Here is a 23458-nt window from a genome sequence, read left to right as displayed (position 1 = left end):
TAATGTTTACGACCACAAATAAAAATAACTGGAGCGACCCTGTGGTTATAAACGTGGATATCGACTTGACCACTTCTGCATGGTTTAGTGGCACAGTCGATGCCACGCAGGGCTACAGGCCAGAAGGTTGAGGGTTCGCCGACCACCACAGACAAGCTCACTCTTCCTGCCTGTTTCGTTACACTATGATCAGAGCCGGCTGCAGACAATGATCAGCTAGGGGGAAATCGGATTGTCAACATTTTGATGCCATATTTTCCCCGAATGTCATTAAATGTTTTGGTGTTTTGTAACAGATGTCGCTTTCCATTCATCAATTGGCCGCTGCACAATTTGAATTGATTGATTGTATTTGTCAGTTAAAAAATACATATATACATAAAGATTTTGACCTGGGATTGCACAAAAAAAGTCTGGGACTTATTTCCGTCGTGGTCCCAATTACATAGATACAGACACATTACATAGATAGAATAAAAATGTCCACCTCCAGATACTCATCTGAGGGGAGAGTTTAAGTACAATTCTTCTAAACTTGTTTGGCTGGTAGCTTATTCTTTGGATGTTTAGGGCTGCTGGTGAACCACGATGTGCAGGCATAATCTAAGCGACACTGAACTATTGTACTTGCTAGAGTCTTTAGGGTGTCTAGCTAGGTTTCCATCCAATTGGCGACAGATTTTCATGTGAAGATTCTAAAATCTTCATAAAAAACAATATGCCATTTCAGAGTTTCCTTCAGGAAGATTTTGCGCCGGACAACATGACAGGGAAGATTTTAATTGACCGGACATTTGAGAAATGCGTGATTTGATTTGATTTGATCCAACCTGCCAGCGCCATCAATAAACGAGGGATGTTGGCCAAATGAATCACATTTGCGTGTCCTTAAAAACACCTTATAACAAATTATAAAAACACTATTCCTTGTGTTTCGATGTGTAGCATATGCAAAACTTTATAACCACATTTTTTGGGGGGAGTTTTAGGATACTTTCCTAAAACAATAATTGTCCACCTCAGAGTTCAAAGATTTGAGCACTAAATGTATCAGGGCATTGCATGCAAAGGCCTGTAGGCTTAGGTGTCCACTGTATGATATTCATATTTCAATATGTACATAGAGCCTATATAAAGGAAGAGAAGTTTAGGCCAAACCCCATAGAGAGAGATATGCCGGTGGCATGCTATGACACCGACATTCATTTATTTTGGCCAGGTGGCTACTGCGTCTGCTATACAGATATAGACGTACAGAAGGAGGGTCATTTGTTAATTTTCGATCCGAATATTTTGTATAAAGATAAGCACTATATTGTTAGATTATAGGAGTAACTCTGGTAGGCCTGAAACAGACTTCCTCACCTCAAGTTCAACTGTCGGAGTCAGTTGGAGCACTAGGGTGCACTGCCTTCATATCATACGCCTGCAGTAGCTAAAGCTTAATTATAGTGACACCATACCAAACCTTCACAAAAGTTTATTAGGGTAATATCAAAAGTAAGTCAAGCCATTGTTTATTGGGAAAATATGAACAGAAGAGCATATGTCAACCAGGGAAAAAACAAACTACCCCCCCCCCAAAAAAAAATAGAAAAACTACACAACCCTACCCCTAAACCACACAACCCTCCCCTATTTTGGGTCAACCCTCCCCCCAGTCAACTTTGATCTGTCCCTAATTGTTTCAAAATTCACCCAAAGAAAGCACATGCATAAAAAGACTGGGATACAGAGTATATAAAGATGCATTTTTTTTATTGTATTAATGATTTATAAAAGCAGTGTGATGGGGTAGATCCTCATCAAAGACCTCTGAGCACAGAAGGTGATCTGGAGCGTAGTGGCCCTCTTGAAGACTGGTGTGATGGGTCAGATATGCAGTAAAGAGAATCGGTGCATTAAAACTTGATCAATTTGACATTTTAAAAGAAAAGTAGAAAAGGCAATTCCTGACGAAACTTTGTGGACTCAGCTGGCTTAAAATATTTCCATGGTACTAGTTGAAGAAGTTTGTGGCAGTTACAGGTTAGAGATGGCTTCTAAAAAGAGCAATTTGCTCAAACACATACTTTGCATCCTCCTCCACCATGGCGATCAGGGGTATATTTGAGGACTTTCCAATGGGTCTGCAACACATCAACCTCCTGAGGTTTCTGGCTTTTCATGACACTTTCTTTAAGCATAAAAATAAAATAAAAAAATGTATGATTGGCATAATGTGGGCATGCAGGACACAACAGAACAGTAACGCACAGTAAAATATCTTTAAGAGAATCTACAAAAAAAAAAAAAATATTAACAGCTCACATTTACTTACCAACTACAATGGAACACACACGAGTGGTAGCAAAGGCCTTCTTGCTCCTGTGCAAAGGCATGTTTGCTCCTCTGTCCATTCATATTGAAGTGGGACATTCATTGATTGGTCATCAATCTGAAACATTTCAAGAAAGAGAATATCAAAATTAGACAGTAGTTGGATAATGACAGTATTTTACTCATCTCTAAAGGGTAAAGTTATGCTTGATAAAATAACTTTTTATAAACACACCGTCCCATAATCCTGTGGACATTGTCCCGGACAGAGGTTCCCTCAATTGAGAACAGCTTGGCAGTCTTAAAAGAAGAAAGGTAAATGCAAAAAATGGAAGTATGTGTAAAGAGACAATCCAATATTATATATTTAAAAAGCTGTGTTTGTCATATCATTCCTGCCACAAACATTGTTAGAAATGGGTGTAATTGGCAAAGCTATTACTCTTATCTGCATTCTGCACACTTGTTTGCGTATTGCTTTATTAATTTCATATGTATATACTATATTCTATTCTACAGTGTTTTAGTCAATGCCACTCCGACATCGCTCATCCTAATATTTATATATTTCTTAATTCCAGTATTTTACTTTTAGATGTGTGTATTGTTGTGTATTGTTAGATATTACTGTACTGTTGGAGCTAGGAACACAAGCATTTCGCTACACCCGCCATAACATTCTTCTTGCGCTTCATCAGCTGAATAGCATGTCTCTTGGGGAATCCAGTCTCAGTGAGACCTGATGCTAAGAAAAAATGGATGTAAGGAGGGGTGGTTCTGCTCACTCCTTTCCATGGGATGTGGCAGAATAGGTCACTGCTAGCTGAGTGTGTGGCCAAGCACTGCTGTAGAGGCCATGGGATAATCTCAATGTCATACTCTTTGTGTCCTCTCTCCTCACTTCCTTCTCAAAACCCATTGGATGAGAAAGCCAGAGGTTCCTCCCCTCAGACCTTTTCCTCCAACGGGTTTTGAGAATGAGGTGAGGAGAGAGGACACCTCGCATCAGGTCATTGACTTGTTTCAGGAGCTATAAAGACTGAGACTAATCATAATTAACCATTACCTAAGGTCTTCACTAAGTTAGACTTACAATAGCAAGTACATTGACTATGCTACCCCTCAGCAATCTTGCAGTCAGACAGACAGACGTAGAGAGAGAGACAGCAAAACATAGACTGTTTACATTTCTCAGTCAGCAGGCTGGATAACTAATCTACTCCTTCCCTTTGCTCCCTCCTCCATCCTTCCTTCCAAGCTAGAAGATTCCTGTTTACAAAAAAGAATCAGGAATTGAAATAGGCAGTTGAGAGGTGTATTGTTAGAATTGGTGTTGAGGGGGGTCAGGGATAGGCAAAATGTATTGTATTGTCAAATACAAATACAAAATTCACAAAAATACCTGATGAATCAAGAAAAACTTCACATCCACATTGGGGGTACACGTTTCAAGAATTAGGCCAGCTTACAATGTCTCTCACACACACAATCAATGTTTCCTATATGTGTATTCATTAACCATCTCTCTCCCACACACACACAGCTAGCATGGCAAAATGTTGACATGACAATATTCACACACACACATACAATTACTGCCACTAACTACACAGATATCAAAAAGCTAGCTAGGTACAACCAATGGCCACAACAGGTACAAATGTAAATGTACCATGTCCATGGAGGATTAGCCAGAGAGCTAATGTTAGCTAGCTAAAATTGGCCAGCTAAGTTAGCTAACGTAAGCTAGCTATTCAATCTGTCAGCAGTTTCCTTGATGTTCTTCTCCCCAACAAACCACTTTTACCTACAAAAGTAAAACAAGAATGCAGGAGAACAGGGACTACCATTTAGCAGATTAGAGATCTATTGCTGCACGCAAGGCACAGATTCCAAACCAAGTTTCATGCCTTATTTATCCTCATTTAGCTACTGAAATATGCCTACCTCCTTATTTAGCTACTAAAATGAAAATAGAATTACTGCACACATTATGTTAATTGCTTAAAAGCTTTAAGGGAAAATATAATAGTCATATTCTCAAGGTCAAATTCAGGTGCAATAATATTTGACTAATTATTGATAAAAAAAGGGTTTTGTAAACCCTTATAAATTGTAGTAGGATATTGAAATAAAATACATAGGTCTATGTGTTATTTGTTAAATTCTGAAAAGAAATGTAGTTAGTCATAATTGAACATCAAAATTGCATTCAGTTGAACAGAAGAAAATGTGCAGCACAATAAACAGTGTAATTGGCTAACAGACTAAATATGACCATTAGAGGCAACACACACAGTAAGCTACCAGATGCCATTTAATAAAACAACCATTATTTCATTGTACCACAGCTCTACTGCATTTTAACGGCCGTGCATTTTTGTAAGGGTATCCTGTATTATTTTGCATTTTCATCTTACATGCTGGTAGCCTAGAACAAACGTTACGGAAGTGAATGTGCACTTTTCAATTAGGTGGACAGCAACTACGAAAAACCCTACAATGGCCTGTAGTAAAAGCAAAAGCATTTATACCATCAGAGATTCTCTAAATTAGGGACCATCTCTGATAGCTTTAGGATCGCAGAGACTGTCACACAGTTGAGCTTTTAATGACCTAGCAAATTCGATAGAGGTTAAATATATCACATTTCTTTTATTTTTTTTTGTATTTCATCACCTGCTGAATAAAAAACTCAAATGGCCCTAACCCTGAAAAAGTTAATCGGCCGGATGAGCTGAAGTGCACTCGGCCGGAGTACCATTAGCCAGAGTAATATGATTCTGCCGGACTCGGGAAGAGCTCTGCCCGCATGAAGCCCTCCGAGTCCGAGTCCATGCCAAGTACCCCGAGTCTCAAATGGAATAGGCCCGAGCCCAGTATGTTGCCGCGAGACCACTTTGGTGCGCTCTGACAGCTGTTGTTTGCTAACTGTGCTAAGCTGAATAACGCAAACCCTGCAGAAAAATAACATTATTCCAATTTGAATCATTGTAATGGTGCTAGTATCTTATATCCAATGGGTGCATGGCCCACAAACACTAAGCACATGTTTATATAGATTGGAGTCGATTAATTTAGTAGTATTTAGATAATTGGTCAGTAGTTCAATCAGATTTAAACCAAAAAAACAGATACAAAAAAAAGGCATCATGTAAAAGACATCTTAATCTGTTTGTGATCTGGTTATAAGATGTCCTGACCAGATTCCAACCAGAAAAATACATATTTAACATATTGTATGCCCACTGGGATAAGGATTCTAGCTTTAAGGTGGCACGCCACATTCTTAAAGACGATTTATGCTTGATTCGGCAATGCGCTCAGTACGGAGGGTGTGCCGCAATTTCAGAACATCCGGAGGCTTCCTTCAAAATAGCTCTGTTCCGCGAAGCGCAAGAAGTATGAATGCCCTGACTTCTGCAGAGGCCGCATCACAGTAAATACTGCACAGCCAATGTAGAAACCGTAATTACCATAAATCGGCTTTTAAGGTGGAATGTGTTGAATGTAATTGAAATGCCTCTCATTCTGGTGCCCATGAAAGGTGGGGAACTACAAGCGTGCTGTGAAGCGGATTGATGACGGCCACAGGCTCTGCAATGACCTGATGAACTGTATACAAGAGCGAGCCAAAATTGAGAAGGCCTACAGCCAGCAGCTGACCGACTGGTCRAAGAGATGGAGACAGCTGGTGGATAAAGGTACGAGGGGAGGAGGGGAGACACAAACCCAGCAGCTCACAGTGCTTTGGAGAGTTACTGCCACCTGTTGGTGCCCAGTTAGCCAAAAAAAAGATGTCTAAAATACGTATTTTCCAGACGTTGAAGTTATGTTCATTTTAGGTTCAGAATAAAAAGTCAAAATATACACATTTTCTGGATGTTGAAAATACTTATTTTCCGGACATTGAAATTTTCGGTTCTGAATGAAAGTTGAAAAAACATAATTTACAGACATTGAAAATACATATTTTTTGGTAATTGGTTCCATGTCAAAATTCAACTGCACATATTGTACATGCTCAATGAAGTAAGCATTATATCACAATAATCATTTTCTAATTCATTTAATCTCGGAAAGAGGAGCCAACCAAAGATTGCAACATATAATATTTATTATTGCTCCCTTCTGTCACATGCACTTATGTTAGCTTTTTCAAAAGCTTTCAAACAGGCAGCAATGATGATTAAAGTAGTCCAACCTTCTTTTCTTCTTCATTGGGGTTTTATGGTGGTGCATACCAATATTAGGTGCAGTACCGCCACCTACTGGGCTGGAGTATGTTGGAGACTATGGAGGTGTTCTACACTATGCACTGTAATCTAAACATGATTTATTTAACCTTTATTTAACTAGGCAAGTCAGTTAAGAACAAATTCTTATTTTACAATGATGGCCTACCCCGGCCAAACCCTCCCCTAACCCGGACGACGCTGGGCCAATTGTGTGCCGCCCTATGGGAATGGAGGAAGGAAATGATTGCTGAGTGAATTACAGTTTGTTCTGGACTAGGGCTGTGGCGGTCACGAAATTTCATCAGCTGGTGACTGTCAAGCAAATAACTGCTGGTCTCAAGGTAATTGACCGTTAATTAGCATAAACACTTTTAGCATCTCCTGGCATCCACACAGCCTACAAGCCACTGATGCAGACCTTTGGAACATCTACATTTTAAAAAGTATAATAAATCCATGTAATATAGCCTACACCTTCACAATAAATCCATTATTTATTTTAGACAGGTCTAAAAAAGCATGATATGAGGAAAATGTAGTCTATTTCAGAAGGACAGAATAGCATACCCTGAGTTGTCCTGATGTTAGGTCCTCATCTGGCTATGCCATATGGCTATGGGCTATACTAGTTCATTTAGCAGATAAGATTTGCTTAGAATTCCATGGCATTATTTTATATTATTTTATAGTATGAAGAATACAATTGAACAAAGCTGAATAACTGACTTGCCTAGTTAAATAAAGGTAAAACAATAATATAAATTTAAAAAATGTAAAAATATACAATAAAGTAGGGGGAGGGGTATGTTTCATCATCAACAATTCCTGGTGTACTGAAGTTGAAAACATCTCGAGCTCCTGTTCACCCGACCTGGAGTTTCTGATGCTAAAATGCAGACCCCACCATACTGCCATAAGCAAACGCAACACTCAGCAAATTGTACAAGATCATTAGTCAGCAAGAATCCTATCACCTGGAAGCAGTCTTTATTGTCGCACCGTTCTTTAAAAAATTATCCAAAATATCAACACTTATTCTGCCCCACAAGAAAAAAAAACGACCATGTACTGTATATGCAAACATCTGTGACACGTACAAAGCCATCCCCCGCCCCCACTTCGGCCAATCAGATCACGTCTCTCTGTCCCTACTCTCCGCCTACAAGCAGCAACTCAAGAGGGAGCCACCAACACAGAGAATAGTATGGTGCTGGACAAAGGATGCAGACTCAATGTTGCAGGACTGTTTTGAGAATACTGATTGGAATATGTTCAAAGATTCCTCCACCCAGGACTCATCCATCAACATTCACAAATATACATTTTCAGTCACAGGCTTCATTAGGAAATGTGTTGATGATGTTGTACGCACAATAACAGTCCAGACATACCCCAACCAAAAACCCTGGACGAACGGCGATATCCGTTCCATGCTGAGAGCCCGTACTGCAGCATTCAATGTCAGCAGAATGAACTCTGTGGTGCGCAATGTGTACAAGGCAAGCAGGTAAATCCATTAGGGACGCAAAAAGACAATATAGACTCAAACTTGAATTGATGTTCGACAACTCAGACTCGCGATGCATGTGGCAAGGACCACAGACTATCACAGACTACAAAGGCAAATCTAGCTTTGTGGTGCCCACCGAAGCCTCCCTCCCAAACGAGCTTAACACATCTATGCTCGTTTCGAGGCAGACAATACAGAGGTATGTTGGAAGACTGTCTCTGCTCCAGACTATCAAGTGCTTTCGCTCTCTGAGGCTGATGTGAGGAAAACTCTCAAAAGAGGGAATACTCACCAAACTGCCGGCCCAGGTGGCATCCCTGGCCGCGTCTGAACAGCTGGCGGGCGTCTTCTCTGACATCTTCAACCTATCCCAGGCTGAAATCTCCACCTGCTTCAAGGAGAACACCATCCCAGAGCCGAAGAAAAGATGACATGCCCAAATGACTATCCCCCTGTCACACTCACCCCGGTCAACATGAAGTGCTTTGAGAGGCAGGTCATAGTCCACACACTGGACCCACTGCAATTTGCCTTCCACTCCAACAGATCCATGGAACATGCCATTTCCAACACTATTCACACAGCCATAACACATCTGGACAAGATTAACACCTATGTGAGAATGCTATTCATTGACTACCTTTCAGCATTTCCTCCAAGCTCGACACCAAGCTCAGAGTCCTGGGTCTGGACACCACCCTCTGCAACTGGAACCTGGACTTCCTGAACGGCAGACCACAGGCTGTGAGGATTGGCAACAGCACCTCCTCCACACTAACTCTTAACACATGGACCCCCAGTGGTGTCCTCAGCTCTCTACTGTACTCTCTGTTCACCCACGACTGCATGGCTTTGCACTACACCAACTCCATCATCAAGTTTGCTGACGACACCACGGTTGTAGGCCAGATAACCAACAACGACGAGTCAGCCAATAGGAAAGAAGTAAGTGAACTGGCAATGTGGTGCTAGGACAACAACTTTTCCCTCAACGTCAAATTAAGCAAAGCAAAAAATTGTTGACTTCAAGAAACAGAGGATGAAACATTCCAAGATCCACATCAATGGGACTGCAGAAGAGAGAGTCAGCCGTTTTAATAAGTTCCTCGGCACATCACCGAGAACTTGACATGGACCAACAACACCACCACTCTTGTCAAGAGGGCGCAACAGCATCTCTACCTCCTAAGGCAGTTGAAGAAATTGGCCATGCCACCCCGGGTCCTCCAAATACTACAGCTGCACCACCGAGAGCATCCTGGTAGGTTGCCTCACAGCCTGGTACAGGAATTGTTCCGTCCACGACCGCAAGGCCCTCCAGTGGCTGGTGAAGATGGCCCAGTACATCACTGGAACCATGTTCCCACCCATCCGGGACATCTACCCGAAACGGTGCCTGAGGAAGGCCCGCAGCATCATCAAGGACCCCACACACCCCATCCACAAGCTGTTCAAGTCCTTACCGTCAGGGAAATTGTATCGGAGCATGAGGTCTGATGCCAACAGACTCAGAGACAGTTTTTATCTACAAGCCATGAGACTGCTGAACACTTGAACTGGACTGACCACCTGCTCTGATTCTCCACACTTTAGCACACACCAACAGACATCCACACACGCACGCACGCACGCACGCACGCACACACACACACACACCACAACTGCTGCTACCAGACTCGTCCCCCAATCCCCCCTTCACCCAAAACATGTGTAAATAACGGACTATAAATTGTGCCGTCCTGTATTATGCATATGTTAACATGTTTATTTTATTCTACTGAGAAATGTACATTTACTTTCTGTTTGTATTCTTATCTTTTATTATTTCTTATTGTTGTTGCTTTGTCGAGAAGGAACCTGTAAATAATAATTTCGTTAAACGGGAGTACCAAGTGTATCCAGTACATACGACTAATAAAACACTCTCACGCAAAACCCACACACATTCCCATACACTACATATGTACACACACACACGTAACACAAACACTCATACCAACACACCACAAAAACAAACACACACACATGGATACCGACACAACACAAACAAACAGAGACAACTACACGCGCGCACACTTTTGCACTCATAATATGCTGCTGCTACTCTGTTCTTTATTTTACTCTTATTAATATCTATCCTGATGCCTAGTCACTTTACCCTGCCTTCATGTACATACAGTATCTACCTCAAATACCTCGTACCTCTTGCACATTGATCTGGTACTGATACTCCCTGTATATAGCTCCACATTGATCTGGTACTGATACTCCCTGTATATAGCTCCATTCTTGGATATTTTATTCCTCTTGTGTTACTATTTTCCTTTGTATTATTATTTGTTAACTCTGACTCACTGGGACAGGCACGTAAGCAAGCATTTCACGGTAAAGTCTACACCTGTTGCATTGGTCACGTGACAAATAAAATGTGACCTTCGTCCAGTGTTTGTAGGCCTGAGTCTGTACAGAGGAGTGTGCTTGGTGGTCTATTCTCTTCTATCCAGGTTAGGGCTAAGATACAGGCCGATGAGTTCAGAGGTGAATACCAAAGGTTATTTGTTAGTCTTCTTTTCTTGGTGAACTGTATGGGATAGTGAAGGCTGCTGAGAATGTGTGTTGAGGCCGTGGTATTGTGACTTTTCATACGCTGCCGTCAGCAGTCCTGCCACCTCTTTACCCTCTCCTTCCCGAATCATCTACAGTAGGCTAAAATCGACTTTTACTAGTCCAACCTACAGAATGAACCAACAGCCCACTTCAACTGCAATAACATTCTCAGTAACGGTTACAGACATATATTTGTCTTGCGACGACTGTTTATGTTGTTGTTCGTCTTCTGTAATTGAATGCACTGACTGTAATAACTATTATTATTCATGAATGAGCTCCGCCCCCAAACAAGTACAAATCTGGTCAGCCCGGACCAGACCAAATCTGAACGAAACACAGACATCTACGCTATGTTTCACAGGTTTGAACAGTACAGTATGGCACAGTTCAGTACAGTAGAGCACAGTAGAGTACAGCATGGTACGGTACATTTTATTCAGTAGAGTATGGTACGGTACAGTAGAGTTTAATTCGATAGAGTACAGTACAGTACGGCACAGTACAGTTTAATTCAGTAGAGTAGAGTACAGTAGTGTACAGTTGAGTACAATACAGTACTTTAAAGTACGTTACAATACAGTACATTATAGTGTACTATGCTCTTCTGTGCTGAGCTGTACTGAACTTTACTTTTCTTTATTTACTGTACTCTGCGTGCTGTACTGTATTGTACTATACTAATCTTTTCTTTACTGTAGGGGGAAAGTGGGGTAAGTTGAGCCAAAGGGTCAATTGAGCCACCCCTTGTTTCTCGGAAACCGTTGAGCCAATGGCCACCATACCCCATACAAATGATTATTACATTTTGTCAGTTTTATTCACATGCATAATGTTTTTGCAATGTGTCATGCATATGAACTCAAGATAGTGTATTTTTATTGTTACAGAGCAGACATCAGCATGTCCCGTGCATACAAACGTAAAACAAGCAGAGGTCTAGCCCCCCTCGAGGTTCTTGAGCGAGCAGCCAAGGAAGTGAGAGACCGGGGGTTCTACGTGGAACCCAAAAGTGTTCTATGTGGACCCAAAAAGGGTTATTCGAAAGGTTCTCCTATGGGGACAGCCGAAGAACCGTTTTAGGTTTTAGATAGCACCTTGGTGTAGCTTCTCTTTCTCACAGGAACATGTTTGTTTTCTTTTTTTGGGGTCAATGTCATTCAGTCTATTTTCCATCCCTTGCTGCTGCTTGAATGGACTTATTCCCTTCTCTCACTTCCTTGACTGTTCTCTCAAGAACCTCAAGGGGTCTTGACTCGTAACTGCCGGAGTACCGTTTCGGAACCCTTTTTTTTTGAAGAATGTATGACAGAGTAGCACAGGCACACAAGGTCTTAGCTGATGACATGGAGTCTGAGCTTGCTAAACATATCAAGAACCTCGCGGACCAGTTTTCATGGGCTTAGTAGCTTCAAATGCAGAGAACTTGCCTACGAATTGGCAAATCGAAACAACATCCCCGTCCCAGACAACTGGTCCAAAATTGGAAGGGTAATTTATATTGAAAAGAGGGATCTATTTCTGAATGTAGGCATACATTTAAGATATACAATATACCACACCCATATTCCATGAATTCAACTTTGACCTACCAGCACCATCACCCACTGTCACATGACACTATCAGCCACATACTCCTCTCTCCTCTACTGTACTGTAGTGTGCTGTACTGTGCTTTCCAAACTTGGGAAACATAGATTTCTATGATTGGTTCAGATTTGGTCCGGACCGAACCGAACAAAGCTGAACCAATCATAGACGTCTATGTTTGGGCTAAATATAGGCCAGTCCGGACCGGACGTCTGTGGATGTTGAAATCAAGGCCAGTCCGGACCGGACCAAATCTGGACCAAACATAGATGTCTATGATTGGTTCAGAAATCAAGGCGGGTCCGGACCACACCAAAAACAGACCAAAAAAAGACATTGAAACAACGTGGGCATTAGCCTGTGCTTAGTTGGTGCATGCTATTTTTAAGCAATAAACTCTGAGGAGGTGTGGTGTATGGCCAATATAACACAGATAAGGGCTGCTCTTAGGCACATATGTCACAAACCCCCGAGGTGCCTTATTGCTATTATAAACTGGTTACCAACGTAATTAGAGCAGTAAAAATAATACATGTTGCGTCATACCCGGGTTATACGGTCTGATATACTGTACCACGGCTATCAGCCAATCAGCATTCAAGGCTCGAACCACCCATTTTAGAATGTATAATAAACTCTTTCTAGTGTTGTCAGTACCGTAAACGCAATGCGCGGGATCTTTGCCATGGAATAAAACTGCTATTAGTCATGAAGTAATACTGGAGTAATCTGTTTCTAAAATTACTAATGGACCTCCCCCTTCTCACTCTCCCTCAGGACCCCAGTACGGCAGTGTGGAGAGGGCCTGGGTGGCAGTGATGACAGAGGCTGAGAAGGTGAGTGAGCTGCACCAGGATGTGAAGAACAACCTGGTCAACAATGACTTTGAGAAGGTGAAGAACTGGCAGAAGGACTCCTACCACAAGCAGATGATGGGAGGCTTCAAGGAAACCAAAGAGGCAGAGGAGGGCTTCAAGAAGGCCCAGAAACCATGGGCCAAGAAGCTCAAGGAGGTGAGGGGCAACCACCAGAACTACACTTAGAGTGATGTAACATTTTCCCCAAATTGAGCTGTCATTGACGTTGAGGTCCGGGTCAGCACATGCACCACGCTCTGCTGTAACCTTGAAGTCGTTTGCATTGAAATGATGTCCCCAACGGGTTCATGTCCTTCTAAAATATACAATTTCTTCTCTCCTCAGCTTGAGACTGCCAAGAAGACGTACCACCTGGCTTGTAAGGAGGAGAAGGTGGCGTCATTCAGAGAGGCCAACAGCAAGGCAGACGCCTCAGTCACGGCCGACCAGCAGAAGAAGCTCCTGGACAAGGTGGACAGGTGCAAGCAGGATTCTCAGAAGGTGAGCTACCCAGACCACTACTGCCCAGATCAGGGCGTAAGAGCTTACATCCACCACCAAGGCATAGCAGTAGCACCCACCTGGCTGAGACACGACAGCCATTTTGTGCCGGAACACTGATTACCACACATCAGCTATCATCACAGTGAAGAGTCCTTTCTGCTAATCAGTATTCACACTGAGAGCTGCAATCAAGGCGAGTGGAGAGGAGAGAGTGAATCAAATCAACTCCAGCTATTTTAAGACTCATCTGGGTCACACCCTCCACTGCTCAATCCTCCTCTTCCTCCTCCTTATTTTTTATTAATTGTTAATTAATTTTATTTCACCTTTATTTAACCAGGTAGGCCAGTTGAGAACAAGTTCTCATTTACAACTGCGACCTGGCCAAGATAAAGCAAAGCAGTGCGATACAAAACAACAACACATGGGATAAACAAAAGTACAGTCAATGTTAGGGAGGCCTCTCATCTCATTGCCGTTACTAGTTCCAGGAGTATTTCTTGACCAGTTGAAGATCTACAGCCCAGAGAGGACCTATTGACTAGTATAGTGGACTTTACTCTGCTGAGGCCACTGGGATGATGTCACAGCCTTGCTACCCCTTGACCCGCTCAAACCATTACATATGTTCAATAACACTGTCTTAGAACTACTGAGAGGGCCACAAATTATCATTCAACCTTGGTCGACATCAATCACCACCACTTCTCAGTCACCTCAAGCCTCTAAAGACCTTGCTATGCAGAGGCTAGAACGATCTAACCGAATAGAAAAAGAAAAGTCACTGTAATGTGCAGAATATTGACAGTAAAATACCCTGTATGAAAGGTCCCTGAGACATTAACATACAACAAATATTAAGCCCACTTTGTAGGGGTCAACGGCCCCTCCGCTCTGAACCGTACAGCCAGTGTGCTTGTTTATCCCGGACACGTTGTTAACGTACTGTGTGATCCTCCCCATGCAGGCTAAGGAGAAGTATGAGAAGACTCTGGATGAGCTGAGGAAGTGTACGCCCCAGTACATGGAGAACATGGAGACAGTGTTTGACACGTGTCAGCAGTTTGAGGATAAGAGACTGAGCTTCCTCAGGGAGGTGCTGTTGGACATCAAACGACACCTCAACCTCACCGAGAACCAAAGGTAGGGCCATACTCACACACACCTTGGCCCACCACCTGGGCACCACCATAATAGTACACCGAGTCAAGATGAATGTGTCAGAACAGAGGTGTGACTGCTGTCTATCTCTGTCTGTCTTCAGCTACGCCACAGTGTACAGAGACCTGGAGCGCACCATCACCTCTGCCAGCGCACAGGAGGACCTGAAATGGTTCAGCAACAACCACGGCCCTGGCATGCATATGAACTGGCCCCAGTTTGAGGTACACAACCACCGCTTCCCAGTTAGCCTCACAAGACATGTGTTTAATTGATCGCTTTTAACTCATGGAATGAATTCATTTCAATTCACTTCCCCCATTGACTGAATAGGAACAACCAGGCTTTGACTGGTAACTATAGCTTGCTCCCTGTCTTCCGTCCGTCTGTCCTTCCTTTCTTCCGTCCTTCCTTCCAGGAGTACAACCCAGAGATCACTCACATGATCAACAAACGGGAGAAGTCAAAGAAAGGGGCAGACGGTATCATGCTGACCAACGTGACAGCGGCTCCGGACTATGTGGCTGCACCGGCTGGAGACAGGGGCAGGTAGGTCTCACAGACACCTCCACCACTACGGTTACCTTCAGACATGCCTCTCTAACATGTAGAATAACTGTGAGTGTCATCACAGAGACCATTTTCCTTTTTTTACCAATACTAACAGCAGAATTGATCTCAAAACATCTCTTTTTACAATGTGTAGTATGTCAGTGATGTAATTGGCATTTTGCAATAGTAAGCAAGTAAGTCTCGGACAAGTAAGCTTTGTCCGAGCCAGAATGGCCCATAGTTGCAATAAGGAATTGTGCAATAGGCAATGTATGAATTCTGTGAATGAGATGTTATGTCTGTTGTTTGCTCAAGAGTATTTCCCCACGTATTGGATGGGGGCTATAACATTTATCTTGTCTTGTCTTATCGGATGTCCTTGCGATAGCAGCAATGATTCATGTGGACATAAAGTTAACGGTTCATAAATACAAAGCACACAATGTCATCGCAAGCTATAGTATCATTAACTCGAACTGTGAAATGTCACAGTTGGGTTTGGTAATATCTCCCGCGAGGGCTGTTTAGTGGCCAGAAGATGATGTCACCCCGGTTGTTTTTGCATTGTCAGTATGATCATAGCAGAACAGGGAAGTGGGGGTGTGTGTTTTCTCTGTTGCATGTTTTCTCGTGCTGGGTCAACATGAATGTACGAGAGATCAGCTCTTAAAGGACAATGGAAGTGAAACATCCAGTTTGTGCCTCCTATTCACTCACCTTGGTTCGACTGGAAGGTAGCAACAGCCCTTTCTCCTCTGTGCTGGTCACATGATGACCATGATGATGGATAGTGATCCTAGTTACTGGAGGAAACTTGTGGAAACTTGTGGTCAACTGTTCTGCAACTAGACAATGATGATGATGATGATGGTCCGTGATGTTGAAACGTCTCCTCCTCCACAGTGTGAGCAGCTCTGATAAGAACCAGGCCTACTCCTCTCAGGACCAGTCGGCAGAGTGGTCAGACGATGAGCAGGCCGCGCCAAACTCCGGCTCAGACACCAATGGGGGTGGGGCCAACCCCTTTGAGGAGGAGTCAGCGAAGGGCGTGCGGGTGAGGGCGCTGTACGACTACGACGGGCAGGAACAGGACGAACTCACCTTTAAAGCAGGTGAGAATCCCAACGAGAACTAACAACTCTGTTTGGTTGTTTGGTTGTAATTCTGTGTTTATTGTCATGTTGCCATGTCTATCTTTTTCAAAATGTGATGCCACAAATCAATTTCCCATTACTACTACTAAGAACTGAACATTTTAGAAGCAGAGCCTGTTGATTGGTTACTGTAAGAAAGACACTAAATTGTGCCCTGAACTTTTCAAATATATTTGTTTTGTTATTTATTTTATGTATGATATGAACCAAATAATCTAACTAACGCACAGTAGGATACAAGGTTTCCAGAGATAAAAAGCAAGTTATTTTCTTGTCTCGTTACATTTTTCATCCCAAAAAGAAAACAAACAATAGCAACACCCACGGCCCTGGCATATGAACTGGCACCAGTTTGAGGTACAGTTTGCAAAAAGTCATCACCATACACATCTCAGATTTAACCCAGATTTCAACCAAAAATCAACAACAGAGTTTCAAGGTTTGGTTGATTTCAAATATAATTGTAATTGAATTCATGTTTGTTGCTAACTCAATCCAATATCAATCCAAAATTGTACAGTATGTCAATATGATGTCTTTTTCTACCTTCCCTTCCTCTCGCTCCCTCCTTCTCTCTCTCTCTTTCCTGTCTCACAGGAGAAGAGCTGACTAAACTAGAAGACGAGGATGAGCAGGGTTGGTGTAAAGGCCGGTTGGACAGTGGCCAGCTGGGCTTGTATCCTGCTAATTACGCGGAGCCCGTCTAGCTGCTTGTGTACGTGGCGGACACTGCCCCATTGGTTAGTCACCCAGACTGAACCGTCTGATCATACTGCACATTACCAGAGACTTCAAAGCAATGCTTCCCCATCCCTCCTCTCTACCTGAGCAACCAACACACAGACTGAGCAGTCTTTATTTAAACACTCCCCTAGGACCCACATCAGACAAAGACAGTACCAACACGACCAACACATATCAACCACAACACTGGGCTTGGGACCACGGTCAAACCACGTCAGTATATGTGTACCAACAACAAACACCACAACCGACAAGTGCAGGGAATTAATTCAGCATTTTTGTGTAGCTGTGTTCTATTCCAATGTTGTGCAGTGGTTATGATGACATTTACATGGCAGAAAGGACGTTCCCTCATAACATATGATATGGTTTAGTCCATGGTGCTTGCATAGACAGAATGAGCTATGCACTGTGCATTGTAAACATGTGCTGATGGGTCTGTCATTCCATGTAAGGTTCTAAAAGTCCCCCTGTGAAACAGCAGCAGCAGCAGCATGTGCTACTGTATGACATTAATGACATTTAGCTGCAGGATCACTGACAAATCACTGTTGAGCAGAGCAGAGCACAACCGTACTACGCTGTTGAGCCTTGTTCAGTGTAATGGCATAGAACAGTGTTTCTCTACCCTCGTTGTACCAGAGACTGGCAAGCTACGGTTCTCCTCTTTGGATGACTGTTTAGTTGAAAAGCTTCTCTCAAGATCAGACGATGTTGGTGTCAGACAGATGAGGGACCACTCAGTAACGTCTCAGGGGCCGGTGCCAGACCATGGACCGAGGGTTGAAGAAACACCGGTATAGGACATGTTCTTTCCCCTAAAGCAGCATTGAGTTAATGTACTTCATACCATGTTGATCATGTGCTTGTGATTTCCTGACCCCACTGCTTTCTGGACTCATCACGTTATGTTGTTTTCTTTTGTCTTAAAGTGCAAGCTGTGTTCATTGAGAAATATGAAAAATATGCTTTATTATTTTGATTTATTTTGTCTTTTTTTTCTTTAGCATGTATTGGGTTMAGGTAGTGCATTCCTCAGCCTATGTGGGCCTCCACAAGGGTTCAGCGCAATTATAACATTGACCCAACTCCACTAATGGTTTAAACGGTTTGTCATCAGAAATGAACTGTCGCCGACCAAATTACAGGAGACAAAGACATTTAGGAATATGAGAGAATCCTGGGATTTCACTGTATAGATGACACAGTTATAGTAACAAACGAACGAGAGCCCCACTGCCCCATGCGAGATACTAGATCCTATCCATAGATATAAAACACATGCATTTTTTTATGAATGGAAATGAGTCACCCTAACTGTATCCCAGCTCAGTCTCTGTCTCTCTCCACCTTGCTGTTCCTGATCTAACGGTCATTGCATACTCGATCACAATAAGCTGTTAAATACTACTGAAAGTGAGCTTACTGTACACGTTGACCAAATGATTCCTTCTTTTTAGTTTATGTTTTTCTCCTGTCAGTTGAATCCTTAATCCTTAACATCATTTTAGAAACTGATGCCAATGATTTGTGTCTCTTAACTGGCAAAATTGAGACTTATCCAAATAATGGGGATAACTTGAATCTATACAACACACAATCCTTAATCCTTGTCTACTGAACTAGTGAATCAAAGAGAATCTGCAGCGGAGATAATACCTAGAAAATGTGTGACTGTTATTATATATATATATATGAAACAGTGTTAACACTTTAAACACCAGGGATGTACTCTTAATGACAATGACACGGGGAGAGAAAGCTACAGTACAAAGTACACTGTTAAAAAAGGCAGAAAGTGTCAAATATTGATGAGGAAACTGTATTTTCTGCTGCTAGAAGTTCATTTTGGAGATCTGGGATATAGCTACCGGGGACATTTTGGAGATCTGGGATATAGCTACCGGAGGACATTTTGGAGATCTGGGATATAGCTACCGGAGGACATTTTGGAGATCTGGGATATAGCTACCGGGGGACATTTTGGGTCTGCACTTCCGATAGTGGGATAAAACATTTTAACCATCAGCTCTCCAAACGAAACCCAAGCCTAGCTAAATCAGTAAATGCTTCACCTGAGCCACACCACCCATACCCACAACACACACACACACTAACAGAGAGAGAAAGAGAGCATGTGCACACAGACACTGGCTCAGTGCATCTGGGAAGACCCGGTTCAATTACCACCATGAAAAGACACAACTAGTGTACATGCTCTTTTAAACTATTATAGACTCCTTTAGCCAGTTCAACACACCAATAAAGTGCAGATAGTACACTATTGACCCAGCAAACACAACGCATTGTATCTAAATCAGAATGAGATTTACAATACTGTTGTACACATGTCATCTAATTTGTATATGAGTATGATGTAAAGTCCAGAAATTTACATCATGCCTATGGCGTTCACACAGAAATTCACGTGAAGCCGTGAAAGGATGGTGAATATGTAAAGATGTTTTAACCTTTTATTTGACCTTGTTTCGCACACATTATGTAGGGGAACCAGTGGTTGTGGGAAAGCCCTAGTGGTCTAGAAGTCTGTCTGTTTGGAATAATAGTTCTGTACTCTTCAAACTGTAGTGCCTGTTCATCTGCATACAACAAAATAAAAGGCTTTATCAGAACATTGGTACGACTATTGTGATGATAGGTACACGCATTCTCTGGATAGCGGGGTGATATACACACATCCATAAAAATGGATGTACACTGCAAATTGACCATTTGATTACATTGAGTCACGGTCACTTTTTGTTGTTGTCGCTAAATTCCTTGTGATTTGACTCTTTGTTGACCAAAAACGTTGGTCATAAGCATGTATGAGACTTTATAATGTTGGCAAGTCTTATAATAATGAATTAACCTGCAAGCTGTAAAAAAAWAAAAAWAAAAAAAAGCCTTACCTAACACACCACTAGAGGTCATCAGTAAACACAAAGAAGTTCAGCTTCCTACTCTTTCTGAAACAAATGCCTCTATCTGCAATCACTGTTTGGGTTGACATCTAATAGGGGAGTGACGTCTACAAATACAGTGCTATGACTTTTTATGTATGAATGAAATTATGGTTGCAGATAAAAAAGTAAATATTGTATTTTATGGCACAGTTACTTTTTTAAATGTATTCCCTGAGCGAGACATTCTCTCTGACCTTTTTATCAAGCCGCCACGTTCACCTTGAGGTGATATATGTTGAACTTGTTAGGACCTTATAGATGAATATCATATTTCAACCAGTATTTAAATAGTGTAGATCTTACGGTGTCTTTTCTCACAGGAACTTTTTTTGTCCGCTGCATTCATAATAAAGACCAATGATGAATCGTGTAGAAAATATAACAAATATTATGTTTTAACAGTTCATGGTAATAAAAGACCAATTAAAGCCAACAAATAAAATGTAACAAACACCCGTGCACGTTTAACATCAAGATAAATATTTAAGGATAGCATGATAAAATAGGTATGYACAGGCAGGGTAGATAGCAGTATAGAGGCTGGAAGTGGAATATTTGTGAGGAGATGACCCTTGTCCAGGCCTTGACTGACTGGTGAAATCTGACATCACATACAGTGCTCTCAGAAAGTATCACATCCCTTGACWMTTTCCACATTTTGTTGTGTTACAGCCTGATTTTAAAATGGATTCAATTGAGATTTTGTGTCACTGGCCTACACACAGTTCCCCATAAGTGGAATTATGTTTTTAGAATTTTTGGGGAAATTAATAAAAAATGAAAACCTTATTGTCTTGCGTCAATAACTATTCAACACCTTTGTTATGACAAGCCTTCACGAGTAAAAATGTGCTTAAATAGTCACATAATAAGTTGCATGGACTAGTGTTTAACATGATTTTTGAATGACTACCTCATCTCTGTACCCTACACATACAATAATCTGTACGGTCCCACAGTTAAGCAGTGAATTTCAAACACAGATTCAACCACAAAGGCCGGGGAGGTTTTRCAATGCCTCGCAAAGAAGGCCACCAATTGGTAGATGGGTAAWWRAAWWAAAAGAAGCAGACACTGAATATCCRTTTGAGCACYGTGAAGTTATTGATTACACTTTGGATGGTGTATCAATACACCCAGTCYCTACAAAGARACAGGCATCCTTCKTAACTCAGCTAAGCAGAGTCAAAATCCTAGAAGATAACCTGGWTCAGTCRGCTTTCCAACACACTGGGAGACAAAWTCYCCTTTCAGTAGGACAATAACCTAAYACACAAMGCCAAATATACACTGTGGTTGCTTACCAAGATGACATTGAATGTTCCTGAATGGCCTAGTTTCAYTTTTGACTTAAATCGGATTGAGAATCTACGGCAAGAATTGAAAATGGCTGTCTAGCGATGCTCAACAACCAACTTGATAGAGCTTGAAGAATTTTTTAAAGAATAATGTGCAAATATTGTACAATCCAAGTGTGCAAAGCTCTTAGGGACTTACCCAGAAATACTCACATCAGTAAAGGTGATTCTAATATGCACAGTGCATTTGGAAAATATTCAGACCCCTTGACTTTTTCTACATTTTGTTACGTTACAGCCTTATTCTAAAATTGATTCAATTATTTATTTTTCTCATCAATATAAGGACAAAAGAAAAACAGATTTTTAGAAGTTTTTGCACATTTATTAAAAATAAAAACAGATACCTTATTTACATGTATTCAGACCCTTTGTTATGAGACTCGAAATGAAGCCGAGGTGCATCCTGTTTCCATTGATCATCCTTGAGATGTTTCTACAACTTGATTGGGCTCTGGCCCAGCCAAGACAACACAGGAGTGACTTCGGGACAAGTCTCTGAATGTCCTTGAGCGGCCCAGCCAGAGCCCAGACTTGAACCCGATCGAACATCTCTGGAGAGACCTGAAGATAGCTGTGCAGCGACGCTCCCCATCCAACCTTACAGAGCTTGAGGGGATCTGCGGAGAATGGGAGAAACTCTCCAAATACAGGTGTGCCAAGCTTGTAGCGTCATACCCAAGAAGACTCGAGGCTGTAATCGCTGCCAAAGGTGATTCAACAAAGTACTGAGTAAAGGGTCTAAATAATTATGTAAATGTGATTTTCAGTTATTTTTTTTTTATACATTTCCAAAAATGCTCAAAAACTGTTTTTGCTTAATCATTATGTGGTATTGTGTGTAGGTTGATGAGGGGAAAAACTATTCAGCCCATTTTAGAATGAGGCTGTAAAGTAACAAAATGTGGAAAATGTCAAGGGGTCTGAATACTTTTCCGAAGGCACTGTATTGACTCAGGGGTGTGAATACTTACGTAAATGAGATATTTCTGTATTTCATTCTCAATAAATTTGCAAAAATTCTTAAAACATGTTTTCACTTTGTCAATATGGGGTATTGTCAATATTAAATAGATTTTTGGAGTAAGTCAAGTTYTATGAATACTTTCTGAAYGCACTTTACATCATCTTACAAATATTATGTGCAAWGTGAATCTTCGGTCGCAGTCAGTGTTTTAATGTTTCTCATTTATAAGTCCTGTTTATACCTGGTGCTAAAATGTGTCCTGTGTTCTGATCTTGTCCACGTTCTGATTGRGCCCACATTTTTAGGTGTAGYTTACTAATACACTGTGTTCTGATTGTGATCCAATCTTCCTGACTATCTCCGGAGGTAGTCAGGGACCCATTGTCTCTGTAAACAGACCTGGATTTAAATCATCATTATTCCGCCCTGTAAAATCATGGAAAGGTAACACCATTGACTAATGGCATCAATAACTGTCTTATATCTGTCAAATAATTTGCATACAGGGAGGGACCAGAAAATCTGATCACAATGCAGATTAAGTTGACAGATAAGAGCAGGGGTGCAACTTTCACTGGGGACTTTTTTTTGTTGCATTTTTGCCCTCCTTCCTCAGTTTTATCACTGCATTGTGTTACAAAAAGCAGCATAGGTGTGCTTTAGGAACATGCGGATGCCTCAGAGCGGTCGGGAAGGTGGTTTCAGTGGTTTCAGCCGGCTGGATTTAGGACCGTGCAGACACCACAGAGAGTGTGAACTGAGGCATTTGTTGTCTGTATGTATTGTGCTTTTTCTTCAAGTTGTAAAAGCAAGCACAGCAGAAACTGGCTTCTCTTTATTTGACTGATATAGCTGGCCAGGTAACTGCTGTTTGACTCAACAGAAGAAGAAATAATATTCCCAGTGCTGAGCTAGTAGTGCAACTGACGTG

At 41.8% G+C, this 23458-nt stretch overlaps 1 protein-coding gene and 1 long non-coding RNA gene across 7 annotated transcripts in view; one reads left to right on the top strand and one right to left on the bottom strand.

The window, feature by feature from the left end:
• The window catches only part of LOC111969716 (protein kinase C and casein kinase substrate in neurons protein 1), a 58008-nt gene extending 38135 nt beyond the window's left edge, over nucleotides 1-19873 (top strand). For 5 of the 6 annotated variants that reach the window (XM_023995918.2, XM_023995923.3, XM_023995920.3 and 2 more), the window contains 8 exons: nucleotides 5867-6023; nucleotides 13042-13277; nucleotides 13467-13622; nucleotides 14593-14768; nucleotides 14890-15010; nucleotides 15205-15335; nucleotides 16242-16450; nucleotides 17090-19873. In XM_023995918.2, the coding sequence (XP_023851686.1) occupies nucleotides 5867-6023; nucleotides 13042-13277; nucleotides 13467-13622; nucleotides 14593-14768; nucleotides 14890-15010; nucleotides 15205-15335; nucleotides 16242-16450; nucleotides 17090-17199 (1296 nt within the window). In that variant the 3' untranslated portion in view covers nucleotides 17200-19873. Of the gene's footprint in view, nucleotides 1-5866; nucleotides 6024-13041; nucleotides 13278-13466; nucleotides 13623-14592; nucleotides 14769-14889; nucleotides 15011-15204; nucleotides 15336-16241; nucleotides 16451-16793; nucleotides 16850-17089 lie in introns of all 6 variants that reach the window. The other variant, XM_023995919.3, reaches the window with a different exon arrangement.
• Nucleotides 1748-16279, bottom strand: LOC111969718 (uncharacterized). The gene is made up of 4 exons (XR_002878039.2): nucleotides 16056-16279; nucleotides 2321-2437; nucleotides 2073-2176; nucleotides 1748-1859 (listed from the first exon to the last, which is right to left on the bottom strand). It is a non-coding gene; the product is annotated as an uncharacterized lncRNA (long non-coding RNA).
• Nucleotides 19874-23458: the final 3585 nt, after the last annotated feature.

Source organism: Salvelinus sp. IW2-2015, linkage group LG11, assembly GCF_002910315.2.
Source record: "Salvelinus sp. IW2-2015 linkage group LG11, ASM291031v2, whole genome shotgun sequence".
Taxonomy (NCBI): Eukaryota; Metazoa; Chordata; class Actinopteri; order Salmoniformes; family Salmonidae; genus Salvelinus; species Salvelinus sp. IW2-2015.
Note: the sequence above shows the minus strand (reverse complement) of the source record. Positions and strands in the feature narration are given on the sequence as shown.